We start from the raw sequence: 20,685 nt of genomic DNA, 5'->3' as shown, positions 1-20,685 counted from the left end.
ATAGTCTATCTAACAGATCCTTTTTATTAGGAATTGGGTGCCTAATCCATTTTAATACTTTGTTTAGGGGTTTATAGTTTATTACTAACCTTGGCACGCCTCTTTCGACTTCTGAATGTTTATTTACATAGAAAGCCGTACATGACCAGGGTGATTGTGATGGACTTATTAACCCCTTCTGCAATAGTGCATCTATCTCCTTTTTGCATAATTCCAGATATTTTGAATTCATTTGGCAAGGTCTTACCTTTGTAGGAATATTCTTTTCATTAAAAGATTCCTCATATGGTAGTGAAACTATATGTTTCTTTCTATCCCAGAATGCATTAGGATGTTCATTACAAATATCTATTGAAAGTTGGTCTTTTAGCAGAGCTATTTTTTCTTGTAATTTAGGATTTTCTAGTAGTTCATCTATTGTTATTAGACTTATTTCTTACTTTAAGAATGATATTTGATCTTGTTTTGCTTTGATATTATCATATATACTATGTAACATTTTAGTAAACGGTTCCACAATAAATTCTAGAAAAATATCATGTTTCTGGAAGGTTCCTGTAATACCTTTATTATTAATCATCTTAATAGGGTAGATTGTGTTTAAGAATGGGGTTCCAAGTATGACCTGATTTGATATATCTTTAGCAAGTATAAAACTTTGAGGAATGCATTTATTATCAGTACATATATAGGCTTTGGGAAGCTTATATTAGATTTGGAGTTTATCCCCCCTGCATGCCACATGGTATGACTTGTTTTATGAAAATACCTAGTAGGGATTAGTCCTTCCTGAATAATATTTAAATTTGCTCCGCTATCAACAAGAGCAGTAAATGACCTTGTATAATGATTATCTATTAGGAGAGATATTTTTATGTGCCATTTTTGGGATTTAACCATTTCTATTGTGGATAAAAAAATTTCTGAGAAGATATTTTCTTCAATTTCTGCTTTGTTGTCATTATATTGATTATTTTCGCTAGGTTTATCCTCAAGCTTAGTTATTCTAGACTCTTGTATGATATTCTTCTTTTTTAATATCTTAATTTCTTCCTTTAAATTATTAATTTCTTTGTAAAGATTTGTGAGGGTTGTATTCTCTTCTTTGTTTTGAATCTTGTGTCTAAGTTGATTCATTACTTCACTCATAGTGTAAGATTTATTATGATTATTATAATTGAACCTCTTTTCTTCTGGCTCTTCATATTTAGAAGATGAAGTTCCTTATTCAGAATTAAACTGATCTATGATCTGCATTCTTAATTCTGGGTCTTTGATGGATTTTAGTAATTCAAAAGCATGATTTGATGTTAGAACATTAACTTTCATATCTGAAAATTGAGATATGATTCTATATAATTCTGATTTGTCAATATTTTGATCTAGGTTATTTGTTTCTTTTTTAGGACAACTTAATCCTGATCGGCAAGGCTCACATTCAGAGTCTTCCGAGCTTGATTCCGAAATGTTTTCATTATCTAGGTCATCTATTTCAGAATTACTAGGTATTGAATCTGAATCAGATTCTTCAGATTCTGAGTTTTGTAGGGTTTGGATTATTAATCTTTTTGTGTCTTCTGGAATTTCAAGATTATTAATTTTTTTTTCTTTGCCCAACAGTATTTTGATGTGTGTCTAAATTTTCCAGAGTTGTAGCATTTCTTACCATTTTTGAAATTTTTTGACTTGTTTTTAACCTTTTCTTCCCTCCTATCATGTTTTATGTCTGAGTATTTTCGGGGTGGTTTTCTATATTTGTGAAATTAATTATATTTCACCCTTTTCTCTTTTCTAGATGTAGGGCTATCTATACCAAATTGTTGGCAAAATTGACCTAATTGTTGTCTTTCATTTTGACTATGTCTTTTAATTTGTTGGCTTAACCTTATTTCATTACATAAGGCTAGTCCTTCCTGTATACAAGTATCTATTAATACACCATATGTATAGTTTTCATATGGAATCATTGAATGACTCTTTTTGAGGTTTCTTCTAACCCTTTCAGCAAATAGGCTAGGGAGGCCGTCAATAAATTTGGATTTCCAATGCACATTATTGCATTCTGGTAGTTCTATTACTCTACTTAGAAAGGTATCTTTGTACCATCTAAAATCTGAAAGTGTCTTACACCTTAGATTCTGTAATAATGTTCTAATTGTATCACTATTATCACTGAACCTTCCCGTGAAGTGTTCAATGATGTTAATTGCTAATGTATAAACTGCATGTTTAGTTAGGCTATTGTTTTCTTGTTTCACAGTGTTAAGAATAGAATCTCTATTTTCTTGGGAAAAATAATTATCCCACCAGCCCTTTAATTGTCCGGTGAATCCAGCAACAATCATTGTCGCTATTGTTTTATCACTATTTTTACAAACTGTTGAGTACATTAACATCCTATGTACTGTATTATAAATTTGTTTGTTTGAATATCCATCAATATTCCATTCATAAATTTTGTTTCCTGAATAACTAATATCAATTGTATCTGTGTATTCTTCATGTAAAACATCCATTGGTGTTGGTCTGTTGTAGTAAAATTTACTTTGTATAGGCTTATCAGCCCATTTATCTATCTTATTAATCTGATCTCTGTTTTCCTTGTCTAAGGTCTTAATACTTAACCTGCTAAATTTTTCTTCAAGAATTTTCTCAAATTCTTGCATTGGCCTTAGTTTGAAATCAGATATGATTGGAGGTGGTTGGAAAGTTGGTAAAGCTTCCTTTTCTTTTGGAGTTATTTTTAACGTACCTAGTTTGATTTCATTTATCAATTTTATTAATTTTTCAATTTTATTTTCCATGGATTATAACTGTTCTCCTAGAATATTTAGGAACAGACTTGTGTAGTTTTGTTGTTCAAACATATTATTGATATGCTTGCATGTTATTGGGAGAGTATCATTTTCAATTAAATTTTTGTATGACGCGAAATTTATTATTTTTTCTCCCTTTTCAATATGGAAAGGTTGTTGAGGTGGATATGTCCCTAGATAGGTTTTCCCTGATTCTAATTTAAAAGTTCTTTCAATTATCGAAATATAATTTTTTATATAAGTGCTTATGAACCAAGAGGTAAAAGGAATTAAAGCATTTTTAGCAGTACAGAACTCATAAAATTCTTTTTCGAATTGTTTTATTTCTGAAATGTGAAAACTTTCAAAAAAACCATTTTCTGAATTGGGTATAACCCGGATTTTTGAATTCATTTGAAATTATTTTTCTGGCTGGAGAACCAGTATTGGTTTCCTCGTCTAGGATGACGAAGGAGTTGACGCCCCTTTTGAAGACTCCACCATGCCAAGGACGAACCTTCGGCTCTAATACCACTTGTTGGGAAAAACCCTAACAGAAACACAAAAGAAGAAAACAAACGAACGAACACTAACAGAATTTGATAACGGAGTTTGGCCAAAATGTTGCCTACGTCTCCGAGCACTAAGGCTATCAATTAATAAGGAAGAAGAGATACAAATATTGGGTGCAATAAACCAAAGAGGGAAGAGTTTTTTTTACACACTAAGAAACTTCTCCAACTCCCATCATCTTCCGATGTGTGATTTATTCTAATTGTGAATATAGTTTCTTTTATATACTAAGAAACTTCTTTCACTCCCATCATCTTCCGATGTGGGATTCTAATTGTGCCAAAAACAACAGCAGCTTGGTTGTTGTTCTACAATATTTGATATTTTCTTGTCCTGATATCACGTATGCAGTTCAGCAGGTTTGTCTCTTCATGAATGATCCTCGAGAGGTACACATGGAGGCTCTAAATAGAATTATCCGATATATTCAGGGTCTTGATTTTGGCCTTCATTTGTCTCCACCCTCTATTACATCCCTCTTGGCTTACACTAATATTGAATAGGGTGGATGCACGGACACACATCGTTCGACGTCTGGCTATTGTGTCTTCTTGGAAGATAATCTAATCTCTTGGTCAGCTAAGCGTCAAACCACTTTGTCCCATTCTAGTGTCGAGGTTAAGTACCAGGCAGTTGTGAATGTGATTTCGGAAACTTGTTGGCTATGGAATTTACTCCTAGAACTTCATTGCCTGGTTTCCATCGTTAATCTTGTTTACTATGATAATATGAGTACGATTTATTTCTCCAGTAATCATGTTCAGCATCAACAGACCAAGCACACTGAGATGGACATTCACTTTGTTCGTGAGAAGGTCTCATGCGGTCAGGTTTGAGTTCTTCATATCCCATCTCGCTTTCAACTTGCGGATATCTTCACGAAGGGCTTCCAAGAGTTTTTTTTAAGATTTTGATCCAATCTCAGCATACATCGTCCACCTGCTTCGATTGCGGTGTATAATAAATGTAATCAATTAATGATTATCTTGGATTTTTCTATATATGGTTAGCCTAATTAATATTATTGGAGATCTAGACTATTGACTAGATGAGTGGATCTTAATCTTGTATATAGCTTACAATTTTGAATGACACGTCCCTCTTATTATTACCAAAATAACATGTTAATTTGTTAAGAAATTTATAGATAATACCAAATGAGCTCGTTGCACATATCTATTGTTAAAAAAAAATAGTCATTTGTCTTGTTTTCAGTGACTTTCTTCCAACTTATTCATTGAGTAATACAATGTGTATTGCCCAAAACAATTCTTCCTTAGAAAATGTTGCTCCTATTATTACGAGAATAACTGCAAATTTATTACAAAGTTTATGAATAATACCAAACAATCTTCCTTGCATTGAGCTCCATTTCCCATACTATAGTTCCTACTAAAAGAAAAAGAGTCATCTGTTGGAACATGTATTCATTGACAAATGTATGAACAAAATTCCTCATTTACTTATTCATTGAGTAATACAACATTTGAATTGCCCAAATAAATTCTTCCTTAGAAAAATGAGGCATTCATTTTGTTCATGAGCAACCCTTCTTCCAACACCAAGTCTTGGTTGAAGAATGTTCAAGGTATATTAATTGGTCCTCACCTCTACTTTTGTTTTTACAATGCTATTTTCGGTTTATAATGTTAAATTAAATAATTTAAAGAATTACTTAACTCCTTTTCAATATTTCATAGATGAAAAATTTTCCAAGTCTTTGTAATTTGTACTCACTTCCTCTTTTTAAAATAGAATATAAAATTATAGTTGGGAAAAAATTAATTTAATTATTTGAAATTAGATCTCGAACCAAGTTTTGAGAATTTGAGGAAGATGGATCCCAATAATAAGATGAAGCATGTGGAAGAAGAAATGGTAGGTAGCACTTTGGATACTTTAACATACTCTTCTAATTCTCAACCTCCCTTTTCTTCACGAGCATACCTACCACACATCTCCCCCTACTTTTCAATTCTTTAATTCTACACCCATTTATTCATCTCTAGCAAACAATGCATTCATTCTTTTCTTTTCAATTTTTCTTTCTCTAATCAAAACATCTTTCTAATACAAACATATATTAAATTAATATATTAGATTATTATTTTTTATTTGTACAAAGTCATTATATTAGAAAAGTTGTTGAACAAGTAATTAAATGAAAACAAGATTAAAGTATTCTGTGCTCTTATTTTTGCTAAATCTTTCTTATTCAATCAAGTTAAACATGAAATGGATCGAAATCAGGATTAATGATTAAATGAAAATTAATCATGAAGTGCCAATAACTTATAAATAGAATATTCAAAATAAGCCTTATTCATGGAGTTTAGCGATAAAACACCTCAATGTATGATATGTTAATTAGTCTCGAGTAAGAAACAATTACCAATAGAAATACAAGAAATAATGATTCTGCTCTTCCAATTTATGGAGTTTAGCTTTATTGAATTGATTGAGACATTTATTAACTAATTTTGACAATGTATGTTAATGATTTTTTAACCAGATTTCTAATGTTAACAACCTTTGGAAGTTATATAATTATTTATTCCTTAAACATAAGCACATATTACTGTTTAATGGTAAATTGATGGATAAGGTGAATTGCAAATGGTTCTCGTAATAAGATTTCTATATGTATATGAATCACAATATTACTTACGAAAGTTCTATCATACTCCATATTTTTTCTACGATCTCCCATTTGACGCGTTGGTAATATTTGTATATAAGAAAAGATGGTTGATGGATGGTTACCAGTTAGTCAACAATGGGAATTAAACCAACCACAGCTCAATTTACATCTTTTATATATATATACTCCCTCATGAGAGCAAACAATACTGTCAAGTATTCTCTCCTTTGTATAAACAGTTGATCTGAGCTTCTTCTCATTCAATAGACATATTGAATTTGGTGAGTTGGTTTCCATGCTAATCTTGTCAAGCAAACATAGCCTCGTCGCCTCCTCTTTGTTTCATTGTCTGTTCGGCCTTATGCTTGATACTCTCTAATTTGACTACATTTCTACGCATTGATCATCTATATAAATAGGTTTAAGGGTATTCTCTTTGAAAAAGTTTCTTTATTATTCATGGCTTAAGATCATATTTTTTTAATTTATGCTTTCAATTCATATAACTTGTTTTGTTTAATTGTCTCAAAGACATTTATAAAATGATTTTTAATATAAATACAGTGTATCACTTTATGCCATCTTAATACATATATTTTATTAGAATGAAAATGATTCAAATAGAAATGGTAAAAAAAAGGAGAATAATTAGCATAAAATGCATGGCTGAAGATGGTAAAAGGGGAGAATTAAGTATTTCATGATTAGGAAGTCATTTGATTATGATCAGAAGGAGTAATTTTATGGGTTATTAAACCCTATTTAATTTGTTTTGGTTTGAAGGATCTGCATACATTCATCATTTGTAGAAATTTGTAATCTTTTTAATTGTAAATTAGGATATTCTTAATTGGTATATATTGCAATAAAAATCAGCCTTTGTAAAAAAAAAAAAATTTAAAATATGGAGTTGAGTTAAGGTCGAAGAGACATTGAATTTGAGGGAAGTTCCTTGGGATTGTTTGGTTGATAAAGAGTTTGCATGGACACCTATGCCTCATCCCTCTTAAGCCAATCTGACTGACTGAATCAATTCCTTGATGCAGGTATGCCCAAATGCATGGAATTTCATAACTAATTTTTATTTCATTTTAGTTTAATAAAAACTTTTTGCTTCATTGTAATAACCTGATCTAATAATTTTCAGTTCGAGATTCGTGGTTGAGAGAGATCTATCTTTACGACAAATGCTTGACTCATATCGATTATGGCTTCAATGTGCGCTTTTTAATTGATGTTTTATTTGGCATCTATTATTTTGTGATTGGAAAACTCGATTAGATTAGATTCACGAGCAATGACAATTTTGCCTTGTGTATAATTATATAAAGATAAAAATACATTGTTTATCAACAATATTTTTGTAATAAAAATAAGATTTTTGCCGTCTAGATTAAATTATATACTTAAAACGTTTAACCTAGGTGTGGAAGATTACAGTCCAGGAAGGACATGACCCACATTTTTTCTCATTTTATTTTTTTCATTATTTATTGTAACTAACATTTGTTTTCCTTTTCTTTATTAATGAATTAATTTTTTTAAAAATTAAAATTATATGCCTAGCTAACTCACTATTACAGTTACAATATTTTGGGATGAGGGTAGGTAGTTTGTCACATTTTTGCATCCGGTTAAAGCGCCCAAGAGCTTAAGTGATAAAAATATGTTCTTAAGAAATCAAAGGTCATGACTCATGTGATTATTACATGTAAAACTTGTACTAACTTCCTAAAATAAAAATAAATAAAAAATTAAGAATGTAGTATTCCCTTTGATTTTCATGTGTAAGGGATTTTTGTGCCGATTCAATTTGGAACATTGTATTAAGTTTATGATTTTTTACCTCAGGTTTTGGATAGTTTGTCATGTTTTCTTCTTTACTATATAATGTGGTACAGTTTCAAATCCTTATTTATAAAGTTCACTTAATAAAAATTCCACCATTTCAAAGGGAAATTTGAGGAGATGACCCCACTAAAAGGCCTAATAGCGGAAAGTACAGAGCTTAAAAAAAACGTTGGTGACCCCTTTTACTGTTTTTGGACGAAAATGCCCCAGTTGCGTCACGCAGCCTGAAGTTGCGTGACGCAATTTTTTATTTTTTTGTTTTTCAAAAAATTTAATTATGAATTTTTTTTTGGACGAAAATGCCTCAGTTGCGTCACGCAATCGCGAGACGGAAAAAAAATTTGAAAAAAAAAAGAATCCAATTGCGTTACGCAAGGGTATAATTGTTATTAAAAAAAGGGTCACCAGCGCTATTTAAATTATGCGCTCACACTATCCTCATTTAGGCCTATCAATGGGGTCATTTCCTCAAATTTCCCTTCAAAAACAAATTTGTATTTCTTATATATATATATATATATATATATATATATATATATATATATATATATATATATATATATATATATATATATATATATATATATATATATATATATATATATATATATATATATATATATATATATATAATGAATTGAAACTCAAATTTAAAACAAATTTGAGAGGAAATCTATTAGTTCACTTGTTTTTTATTTTACTTTTTTTTTTATCAAAATAACAACAACAAAAATTGTTCTAATTATAAATATTAAATAAAAACAAACTATCTCATTTGGGCAAGGTATGTTAGTCTAGATTCAATTGAGCAATTAGAGGAAGAAAACAACAGTTATTTACAAATGAAATATCCAAGCATTTGAATATTCAATTTTATAATGAAATATTACATTTTTTAGATTATATGTCCATTCTCTGAATTATGGATGATCGATCCCCTAAAATTAAAGAGTCCTTCTTCATTAGAGAAGGAAGGTGGTCTGATTGAAATTCACCATAGCCATTACATAATATTAATATGAAAAATTATGTGTAAATAGTTTGATTTGGCGACATTCTAGAAAAAGTGAGCACCCTTTCGCAATTTTTGTTGAACGTGGATTTCAAGTTATGTCTTATTTTGGTGAATATTTTCATCTAAATCTCTCTTTTAGTTTCGTTTCTCGTCATTGTTGGTCGATTGAGTCCATTTTTTAACATTGTAGTCCTTATATGCATTATGAACTCTTTAGCTTGCAAGTGGAAATGTTTAGCTATCACCTGTAACAACATTATTATTGATTGTTTGGAGGGATCTTTGAGTTTTTGGGAGAACACTTTTTTATGGTGGTCTTTTGGGGTATTTGTTTGCGCTAGCATTTTTTTTACTTATTTCCTTTTAGTTAACAATTTATTTTTTCTATATTAAAATTATAAATAAACAAAATTAATTATAACATTATAAATTAATACTATTTTTTTTTATGAATTAAATTTTCTTAGTCTAATATATGAGTATTTGACGAACTAATTCGAACCGAATCCGAATTACAAAATTAGATTAACTATTTCGAGATTAAATTCGGATTGAGTTTAATTCGGATTGGATTTGAATAATTCAATTAATTTAAAATTATTGAATAATTTCAAGTTAACATTTACAAATATATATAAATATATTTTAGTTTGGATTGTTCAAACCATATTTTATCAAATCCATATCCGATATGTAAGAATTAGTAAAATGGTTTGGATTGCGAATTAGATAAATTTAGTTTGAATTTAATACGGATCGGACAAAACGAATTAATTTTAACTGTTTTTTCACCTATATTTACATGTTAGTTTTAAGTGATCGGTATGATTAAATATTTGTCTTTAAGTTTGTCTATTTCAGAATACATGGTGATGGGATAAATTTTTACGAGTTTTTTAACTTTTGTTATTTTAGTTTGTTGTCTAAATTTTAGTATTTTTAATATCATATTGGTTGATTACAATTATTTCTTATCATTATTTATAGTTATTTTATATGTAGCGATGGAGGATGTTTTAATAAATATTTAAGACATTTTATTTATGTAGGTTGTGGGGTGTAAATTTATTTGGTGGTATATTTTGATGAGTTTTTAGATTTTGAAAACAATGAAATATATTTAATAGTTGATGTTTTAAGAATATTATAATTAGCTTTAATATATTATAAATGTTTTAGTATATATATTAAAATATGATAATTCAATTATATTTAAAACATGATAATTATGAAATATTTTACTCTATGGCGAGGCTTTATGACGACGGTAAAAGTGGTCGTCATAGAGTCCTCTATTGCGACCGTAAGAATCGTCGTTATAGAGCATTTTATGCCGACTGCGAGAGTCGTCGTTATAGAGCATTTTATGGTGACTTCGAGAGTCCCGCCATAGAGTCTTATATAACGACAGTATGAGTCATTATAGAGCATTTTATGGCGACATTATTAAAACGGTCGTTATATGTGTTTTGGAAATTAACAACAAAGACAATGCCGACAACTGTCCCAATACCGACGACACTTACCATCGTTATTGTGCCTTTTTTACTAGTGATAACTTGTACAAACGAAAAAATAAATAAGTATTAAAAGTATTATTTAGATTGAAATAAGTGAAACAAATTTAATCCTCTTAAAAGAGACATCACAATGAAAAAAAACACTATTTAAATACTAGTGATAAAAAAAATAGAACACCTTTTGATATTAACAAAGAAAAAAAATCAACAATTGTAAATTTTGATGTAATATGAGAATATACGCATCTAAAATTTATTAGAGAAATATGATTTAGGCAGGACGTAAGAGCGAAGTCATTGAATCCGCATGGCACGTCGGATAGAGAGAAAAAATAAAAATAAATAATAATAAAAAAGGTTTCTTCTTTCTGAAAAATTTTCTCCTCTCTATTTGTGAAAAGGTTTATTCTTCCTAGCTTTGAAACAAAACGCTACTCGTCATCGTCGGAAACAAAGCTCGAGCCCCGATCCAACTTTCACATAGAGAAACAAAGTTCTCGCTGTTGTCGGGAAAATGTATGTTATTAAGGACAAAACCCTAATTTGTTCTTGGTATTATAGTTTGTTTCTTTCCTATTATTTTAAATCATTATATGAATAAGGAAATCGATAACAGATATAAAATAAATACTTTGTTTTTATTTCTAGCTCGCTTTTAATATAAACATATTTACAAAAGTAAGAGATAATAGGGCCAACTACACTTTTTTAATTTTGTAGTTGGTTTTCAAGTTTATATTAGCTTTTAAGTTAATGATTTGTACAATGTTTTAATGTTCATATTAAGTGAATGTTTTTAAAAAATTTATGTGGTATTCATTTAAAGTTGTGCAAAAGGTAATTACTGAAGTGCTTTAAAAATAAAAATTATAACAAAAGGTTATTATAATAATGTAGGATGATATATGGGTTGTGGAGGAGACTGAGGAGTGAGCTTCTTCTGTTAATCTGATGCCATTTCTGATACTTATTTGTTTGGTTTGGTCCTTTTTCATTTTTAACATCTTATTGAACAAACATAATCATGTTTAATCACTCACATAAAAGATAGAACCACATGCAAACAACCATTCCCAGAATACAAGAACATACACTATTTGTTTCAGAGACACCACATCAACATGGATATGGAACTAAATTTCTCTTGTTGTTAATATTGTTTGAAAGTTAGACAAGCTTCAAATTTCGGATAATGGGGTTCATTATCATCCCATGCAGAACCATTTATTCTGATCATGATTCCAACCAAAGTAAATGTTTTTTTTATTAGGGTTAAACATAGATAAGTCAATTTATTAATTTAAAAACATGTAATAAAAGGAAGGACATAGAAAAAAGTAAGGATTGGTTCCAACTGTTGATGAGCGGACGTGGCACGTTGAAAGACAAGTACGCCCGAGAAGACGGATTTTCTGAAAGTGATTGATTGCTGGAAGAGGAGGAGGCAGAAGAAGAAGCGACAATGGCACAACTTGCAGAAACCTATGCATGCGTTCCTTCGACGGAGCGAGGGAGAGGAATCTTGATATCGGGCGATTCGAAATCCAATTCAATTCTCTATTGCAACGGTCGATCGGTAATCATTCGATACCTTGATCGACCTCTCCAGGTCAAGGTCTACGGTGAACATGCTTATCAGGCAACCGTCGCTCGTCACTCTCCCAACGGAGAATGGATCGCCTCCGCCGATGTTTCGGGTATCGTGCGAATATGGGGGACACATAACGATTTTGTACTCAAGAACGAATTCAAGGTGCTCTCTGGTAGGATCGACGATCTTCAGTGGTCTCCTGATGGACAGAGAATTGTCGCCTCTGGTGAAGGCAAGGGCAAGTCCCTTCTACGTGCTTTCATGTAAGTTATGTTTAAATGAATTCATTGTTTGAATACTTTCTCAATTCTCATTCATGCATTGCTCCCATTGGACTTCAAACATCATTAACATCTTCTTCCCTTAAACATAAACATAGATGGGGGAAATGTAAGTCAAATTTAGTTTATCTTTGTTGTTCATGCTATTGATGTTCTGTTTCTTTTAAGTTTTGCATGATAGATAGATCCTATATGTATTGTAAGAGATTTATATGGTGAACTTTTACTCTCTCTTTTTTTCTGTTGAATCTTCTTTAGAATATAAAAAATGTTATTGCTGCATTAGTTGTTGAAGCACTCAAAATACACATATACCTAATAATTTCTACTAGTTTGAAATTCCCATTGGCTGTGGTAGAGATTGATGCATTTTTATGTTGTACCAATCCCAATGTGACTAGTTTTTCTTTCTGGTCTTGGTCTAAAAAAACCCTACTTGTCTTCTAAGAATATGATATCTAACTTACTTTGTTTTTGCGACCGAATATGATAACTAACTTAAATGTTTTTATTATGTTGTTCTTCATGGAAGGTAAGTTGTGTTAAACTCCATACAAGGGAATTCCTTACACTTACTTTTATTATTTCATATTCAATGTATTTAAATTTTGTTGCAAGTTATCAAAACCACCCTATCTTTTCCTTTTTTCATTCACAAATTTCAGAGTCTTGGATTTTTTTAATGTTCATATGACCTGATTAAAATTACCTTGTGTAGGTGGGATTCGGGAACTAATGTTGGAGAATTTGATGGTCATTCAAGAAGGGTACTAAGTTGTGCATTTAAGCCAACTAGGCCTTTTCGGATTGTATCTTGCGGTGAGGACTTTTTGGTGAACTTTTATGAAGGACCTCCATTTAAATTCAAGCTTTCACACAGGTGTGCCAGAATGATGTTCCACCCAATGTCATTTCAACTGATAGTGTATCTTTATTTTTCTCAGTCTTTTTTTTTTGTCATGTTTGTTCCATTTTTCGCAAGTAAAGATATCATTCAGAAGTGTCAAGTTGTTGCATAAAAAGAATCTAGAATAACAAATGATACATACATACATACATAGTTTGCCACAATATTCAATTGGTATAAGGGAGGTTGAACTCTGTGACCATCTTTTTTTCAGGACAAAGATCTACCTTAAAATTAAACAATTTGTGATCATTCTTATTTCTACTATTAATAGATTTGTTTTGGTGAACATTACTTGTGTATGCTTTCTATGTCTTTTTTCATGGTTTGTTTACTGAACCTGTGTAGTATAAACATTTTATCTTGCAAGCAATGATGAAAAACCTAAATGCAAGACTATCTGAGTCGCACAAATCTGAAGGTGCAAAAATAATGGGAAATCAAAATTGAATGCAATGAAATAACTAGGCAGTGGAACTGGTCAAGTGGTTCAAATCCTTCTCCCTCAATTACCTGAAAATGCAGAGTGATATTTTAAAGCAGCCTGATCTAGAAATAGAAACTTACATATAATTAGATCATGTATATTACCTAATTATGTATACTGAGATTTAGTGAATTAGAACCCATAAGAATAAGTCAGTGTCTGATTTTACAAATGGCCCCATTCTCTAAGGAGAAGTTCTGGTGTTTACCAATGATTAAAAATATATGATGAACATAGGTTAGAAATAAGATGTCTGTGATATCATGGAGTTTACTGATATTCATATTAGATTTCTCTATCTCTGAATATCAAGATAGTTAAAGATTCAGCAAAGCAAAAAAAATATTGTTGTTACAAGTATGTACATTACGTCTATTGGTGGCAGATAAGTTTCTTAAATGCATGATAGAGAAAACATGATCAAAAACTGATTGAACTGTTATTCATTTCAGGAAAGTGATCATCTAGTTTTCTTGAGATTAACCTCCAAATTTCCATTAATCTACTTGAAAAGAGTTGATGATTTGCAATTTTCTATGTGGTGTAGGGATCATACCAATTTTGTAAATTGTGTAAGATTTTCACCAGATGGGAGCAAATTCATCACTGTAAGTTCTGATAAAAGAGGCATCTTATACGATGCCAAAACAGGAGATAAAATTGGAGAATTATCTTCTGAGGATGGTCATACTGGCAGCATTTATGCTGTCAGCTGGAGTCCCGATGGTAAACAGCAGGTAGACTATCATTCAGAACCTGTCTCTTTTGTTTCTTATGAACCTGATTTTCTATTCAAGAATCTCATACTAGCTCCTGTATAAGATGTGTTTCATTTAATTTTGTTGGAGTTGGGAATTTCAATCCACTAACACTATCCAAACAAATTTTAACATTAAACAGTAATTGAAAGATTGACATGAACAACTACTCCCTCTGTCTCATTTTTTATTGATATAACTTCCACCTTTTAACGTGACCCATCTGGAAACACTGTTTATTTATTTTTGTATGTGGATACAGAAACGTTTGAAAACTAAACTTAGTCAAAGACAAATTAAAAAATGTATTGGTTGTTTTTTATTTGGATTCAGATGTAGAAACAAAAATAAAAAGTGTTTCCTTTAACTGACATAAAATTTGTGTACTTTTTGTTATCAAATTACCATTTACACCTCCAACATTTAAGAAACTTGTTATGTAAAATTTCCTTGAACATCATGTCCAAAAATTTGAAGATTATTTTTCCTGAAAATGTGTGCAAGATCAGGTACATGATATAAAATGTGACAAAGAGAATACTACTTTCTTCATGAGTAAGATATCCCTCGATTTCAGCTTGAATCTTAAGAAATCTACCACATGTATTTCTTGATGGGTTGTTTTAAGGCGTGATAGAGATGGATACATTTGTATGTCTATTTTTGTTTGAATTTGTAAATGTTTATGGATGATGTTGGCATATGTGAGTTTTAATTCAAAAGTTGTGAAATGGGAACACTTCATGATAATTTTGTTTCTTTTGTGAAAATGCATTTCTTTTAATTTTATAAAAGAAATAGCCAAAGACACTTACATAAGACAAATTTAACATGCTAAGTATCCCAAATGCTAAAATGACATAGGAAAAAATAAATTCTAACACTTTATGATTTGTTATCTAGGAGGCTGTAGTATATGTGTTTTATTTTCATTTATTGTTTAGTTTACTCAGGGTCAACTATATTTTAAATTTCTGTACTTGCACATGGAAAATAAGATTTTCATTTGTTTGAAGAATGTGTATTTTAAACTTTTTTTACTTGAAGTTGGTTGATGGTCGTAATGCTGGCATGATAAGGCTTGGTGTTGCTCTTAAAGCGGTAATGCCTTATATCCAATCCAATGTATCCTTTGTTCAATCTAGCATGGCCCCATTAGCTTTTTTTTACCTATTCTGTATCAGAAAAGCCACTGAAGCACTCCAGTCAATTCTCTTGCTTCGGTTATATATGTGAATTATTCTTTGCAGATTGTTACTGTCTCAGCTGACAAGACTGCAAAGATATGGGAGATAACTGATGATGGTAATGGGAAGGTGATAAAAACAATAACATCTCCTGGCTCTGGTGGAATTGATGACATGTTAGTTGGATGCCTTTGGCAGGATGATAATCTTATTACAGTATCTCTTGGTGGAACTATTAGCTTGTTTTCTGCAAGTAATCTTGACAAGGAACCTTTGTTATTGTCTGGACATATGAAGAACATTTGTGCACTGGCAGTTCTTGGGAGCTCACCAAGAATTATGTTGTCCAGTAGCTATGAAGGGTTGATTGTTAAATGGATCCAGGGTGTTGGTTATAGTGGAAAACTAGATAGGAAGGTAAATGGACAAATTAAATGCTTCATCGCCGTTGAAGAAGAAATCGTTTCATCTGGATTTGACAACAAGGTAAATATATATATATATATATATTTCGGTAATCTTTGGACCCTGATTAAGTAGTTATAATAAAACAGTCATATCCTTCTCACCTCTGAATATATGAACCTGAAAAAATAGTCCACTGGTGCGCTTGATAAAGCATAAATTAAGTAGATTATCGTAAATACTGATTTTTTACAAATTAGTTTAGTTAATGAAAAATGAAACAAATGAAAATATCTGAATTTGAAATACTTTATATATAAGCTGATATGATAAAATTGTGAATTTATTGTCAGAAAAAATACTTAAAAGACTATTTTACCCTTATAGGGATATAATTTGGTTAATTTATAGGGGTTAAAGTTGTCTTTTGAACATTCTTATCCTATTACCAAGTTAAGTAATTAATAGTTATTGAATTAAGTCAGATATTTTAGTTTAATTTGAGTTGAATCAGTAATTTTATATAATAATTATCAAAAGAACCTAATTTAACTAAGCACTTAATTTGTTTAGATTATGCAATAAGTTGTGTCATCAAACACAGAACAACCAACCCCCTTCAACTAAATATTTCTAGGATTTCCTGAAGACTGACCAAAACATTATTCTGCACCATTATCACCTCCCTTGATTCTCTGGGCGAAATCTAACAGTCTTCTGTCTTCTTCTTCTTCTTCTTCACCAAACGATATTTTACACCATTACCACCATGACATAAGTTTTAGTTCTATAATTTTATGTCAGTTATTTAGTCTAGCATTATTTTTTCCCTCCAAGTGCTATACTCTTGTGTCAGGTTCTGGTAAATATATTCCATATTTTGTCAGGTTATTCTCAATAATCAATATTCTATCAATCTTAACTGTAATTCTAAAACGTTTTGCTTCATGATCCATGAAAGAATGAAATTTATTGATTAACTCATCACCTTTATGGATCCATTTATTACTTATACATGTCATTTCCAGTCATTCCATCCATTTGTTAAGACTGGAAAAGAAAATGGATTTGAGGGAGTAAGATAAAGAACCTAAAATTAAAATATGGGTCATTTTTCTTTTCATTTATGTCCAGATCTGGAGAAATTCATTGCTTGGAGACCAATTAGGTGATGCAGAGTGTATTGATGTCGGTAACCAGCCAAAAGACTTGTGTCTTTCCCTTAACTCTCCGGAATTGGCCTTAGTTTGTACAGATACAGGAGTGACACTCCTCCGAGGAACTAAAATTGCTTCAACCATGGATCTTGGATTTACTGCATCAGCATGTGCAATAACGCCTGATGGAAGTGAAGCCATTGTTGGCGCTCAGGATGGGAAACTGCACTTGTATACTATTGATGGTGATTTGCTTAAAGAAGAGACTGTTCTTGAGAAGCATCGAGGTACTATTACAGTCATACATTACTCTCCTGACGTTTCCATGTTTGCTTCGGGTGATTCCAATAGAGAAGCTATTGTCTGGGATCGTGTCTCGCATGAGGTACTTGCAATTGAACTTTCATATCTTTCTAGCAAAAAACAATATATATATTTCATAGTAAAGATTTTGATTGAGCATGACACATGGTTCATGGTTCATGCATATAATATTTAAACTGAATTGCATTGAAATGCACCTCAAATTCTCTTAGGTTACTTTTGGTTGATCGGAATTGAAATTCTAATTCCAACTTTTTTAGAATTGGCATTGGGTATAATTCAAATCCTATCTTTGAAAAAATCACTAACATTATAATTCTATAGAATAAATATTAGAATTGGGATGGAGGAAAATATATAAGTTTATCCATGAGGTAGTTCAAGTGGAAAGAGTTTTGCCAGTTCGATTCCAACTAAAAACACTTTGATTGAAGTGGGAGGCATGGTCATGCTAGAGTTTTGAAAAAAACACAATAAAAAGAAAATATACAAGTTTAAATTACAATTTACTCTCAAACAAAGAATGGAATTGGACCTCAATTGCAATTAAGTCTTAAACCAAACGTAGCCTAGAGTTGAATTCATCTACACAGGACAAAAGGTCAAAATAAAACAGGATAAACTTGTCAACCCTTTATTGAAATACCCTTTTTAGTTTAAGGGTATTAATGTCTTTTACATGACATTATGGAGTATACAGATTGATTTTTTGGATCTTGATCTCGATTATAGTGAATTTTGGCAAACACAACAAATGCTGATTATCTAGATCATGATCCAAATTGATTTTTTGAATCACTGATTTTTGACAAATATAATTATCCATATCATATAATAAATAGGCTTACCTTTAATTTAATACAGTTATAGTCTATCTAGTAAAACATATTGTGTATCAATATAAACTTTTTACCATAGTTTCAACAACTAACATATAAATTATTTTACTTTGAGAAATTGCGGGAGTTGAGACAGTTATAGACAATAAAATATTGTTCTCATGCAGGTGAAGCTTAAGAATATGTTATTCCATACAGCCCGTATAAACTGCCTATCTTGGTCACCTAACAACAGAATGGTTGCAACGGGATCACTAGACACATGTGTGATAGTCTATGATATTGAAAAACCAGCTTCCAATCGCATCACAATAAAGGGAGCTCATCTTGGTGGGGTCTATGGTTTGGCCTTCATTGATGAACACAATGTCGTGAGCTCTGGTGAAGATGCTTCCATTCGGGTTTGGCGATTAAATCCTGAGTAGTCTGTCGAACCCACAAACTATTGGTAATTTCTTATTTTTTTGGCGGAATTATTATTAATGTTTAAAAAAAAAAAGGAAGAAACAAAAGAGAACTTTCAATATAGTGTATTCAGAAAGTGTAGATATGGGAGTTTGAATCATTATTTTGCAAAAGTGGGGCGATTTTTTTATTATTTTTCACGAAAGTGGTAATATCATTAATCGGGGGCAAAGGAAAATTTGCTGCTAATTTTTTTACAATGGAAACTCTGTATGTACTTAATGAGGAGTTTGATACATTGTTCTTTTTTCTCACCTCTTAGACAAAGGAAAAAATGTAAGCATTGATATTCAATTCTGTTATTTGATACTCTAATTTTATCTAAAATTACTTATTATTAAAAATTGACTCATTTAATATATCACTATTTACTATTATAACCAGTGTTAATTGTATACTTTTTCTGAGTTATTTGTTAAATCTTAATAATAACTGGAGCTAAAAATGTGAAAGTAAAAGTAAACATGTATATTTTTTCCAGAATTATTTGTTAAACTATAGCAAAAGTGAATCAACTGCTTCTTCTTCCCTGAATGAATCAATAGAAGAGAGCTAGTAGTAAAGATGCAATAACTGACTGAACTAATTGAATTCTTCTTCTCTGATTCTCATTCTTCCCAACTTCTTCTAAGTTTTCTCTTCTTATATTATGCTTTTCGCCGTCCTCCTTTATTATACTAATTATTTCATGTTCTTATAGAATTGTTTAATTTTGTGCTTTCTGAGATTCTCAAGATACAATTAGCTAATTCATATTTTGGTGAACTCAATGTCCTATTAGGAATGATGATTTATAAGTGTAGAGACATGTTTTAGATTCGAAATGAAGCCAAGAAAAATTGTGAAATTTTTTGGATTGTCTTGAGTCATTGTCAAGAAGTCTTAGGATTTTCAGCTGGACAAAAATCCACTTTTGAATTCAAATTATACTTAATGCAAGTTGTCCCACTACATGACATTAATCTTTTAGTATTTCATAGACCACGATCTCTTCAAGAGTGTTATTCGAGTATTCATCTTCTATCATGTTCGATTCTTCTTGTATTATACACATTTGTTCATTGTAAAAGCATTGGCTCTGCCTTGACAATGGATGTAGGTCAGTTTGAATCAAACCACTTCAAATCTTGGTGTGTATTTTTAATGTTTGTTTGTTTTCTTTTTCTATTCTTTCTATCAGATTAATTGTGTTGACACCAAGCGTTCTTGTTTTTAATTTAGCAAGTTTGTTGATTGCATTGGTGTTTGTGTTTCGATTTGCTGCTATACCTTAGTTATTTCTCAACAAGTGGTATCAAAGTCAAGTTGAGGGGAGTCACAACTAGATAAAAGTTGTTAGAGTTTATCTTGAATATATCTACTATAACCATACCTAATCTAGAAAAGCAATACACAATCTTGATAGAAAATGTTGGTTAATATGGTTGCTCGTTTTGACATAAATAAGTTCACAGGAAAATTTGATTTTGGAGTTTGGAGAATGAGGATAAGGACTGCCTTGGTTCAACAAGGTGTGGACAAAATGTCTACCAAGTACACCGAGGATAGAAAGCCAGATATCCTAGAGAAAGTTCATTCACTTATATTTTGAGCTTATGTGATAAGGTTGTGAGGGAGGTGTCGAAAGAAATCTAAGTCTAATGTTACAGCCCAGCCCTCTTGTCGAACTGGAATTGATCTCCATGACCAACTCCTTGGTTTAGAGACTCTTGTTCAAGTGAAGGTTCTTTGGATATAAGATTACAACTAGAAAATGTGGAGGTCAATTTGAATGACATTCTGAAAGTCATTATAGACACTGCACTTTGTTGCTCCAACTAGCCGACAAGGGTAAGGACCATGAAGATACCTTAGTTACAAGAGAAAGACGAATCAAGGAAAAACACTAT

The 20,685-nt window shown here is 31.0% G+C and overlaps 1 protein-coding gene across 1 annotated transcript; it reads left to right on the top strand.

The window, feature by feature from the left end:
• The first annotated feature begins 11,848 nt into the window (after window positions 1-11,848).
• Window positions 11,849-18,810, top strand: LOC124920092 (actin-interacting protein 1-2-like). Its single transcript, XM_047460500.1, has 6 exons — window positions 11,849-12,249; window positions 12,986-13,147; window positions 14,209-14,398; window positions 15,670-16,092; window positions 17,146-17,553; window positions 18,499-18,810. The coding sequence occupies exons 1-6, from the start codon at window positions 11,858-11,860 to the stop codon at window positions 18,754-18,756; spliced, it is 1,833 nt and encodes a 610-aa protein (XP_047316456.1). The 5' UTR covers window positions 11,849-11,857; the 3' UTR covers window positions 18,757-18,810.
• Window positions 18,811-20,685: the final 1,875 nt, after the last annotated feature.

This window comes from Impatiens glandulifera, chromosome 1 (assembly GCF_907164915.1).
Source record: "Impatiens glandulifera chromosome 1, dImpGla2.1, whole genome shotgun sequence".
NCBI classification, from domain to species: Eukaryota; Viridiplantae; Streptophyta; class Magnoliopsida; order Ericales; family Balsaminaceae; genus Impatiens; species Impatiens glandulifera.
This window is presented reverse-complemented; position numbering and strand designations above follow the sequence as displayed.

What these genes read in the sequence shown, in the direction of transcription:
- LOC124920092 (XM_047460500.1), top strand. Translation starts at nt 11,858, where the DNA reads ATGGCACAACTTGCAGAAACCTATGCATGCGTTCCTTCGACGGAGCGA. An exon ending in AAATTCAAGCTTTCACACAG is followed by an intron (nt 13,148 to 14,208) that starts GTGTGCCAGAAT and finishes TATGTGGTGTAG; the next exon opens with GGATCATACCAATTTTGTAA. An exon ending in GGGATCGTGTCTCGCATGAG is followed by an intron (nt 17,554 to 18,498) that starts GTACTTGCAATT and finishes GTTCTCATGCAG; the next exon opens with GTGAAGCTTAAGAATATGTT.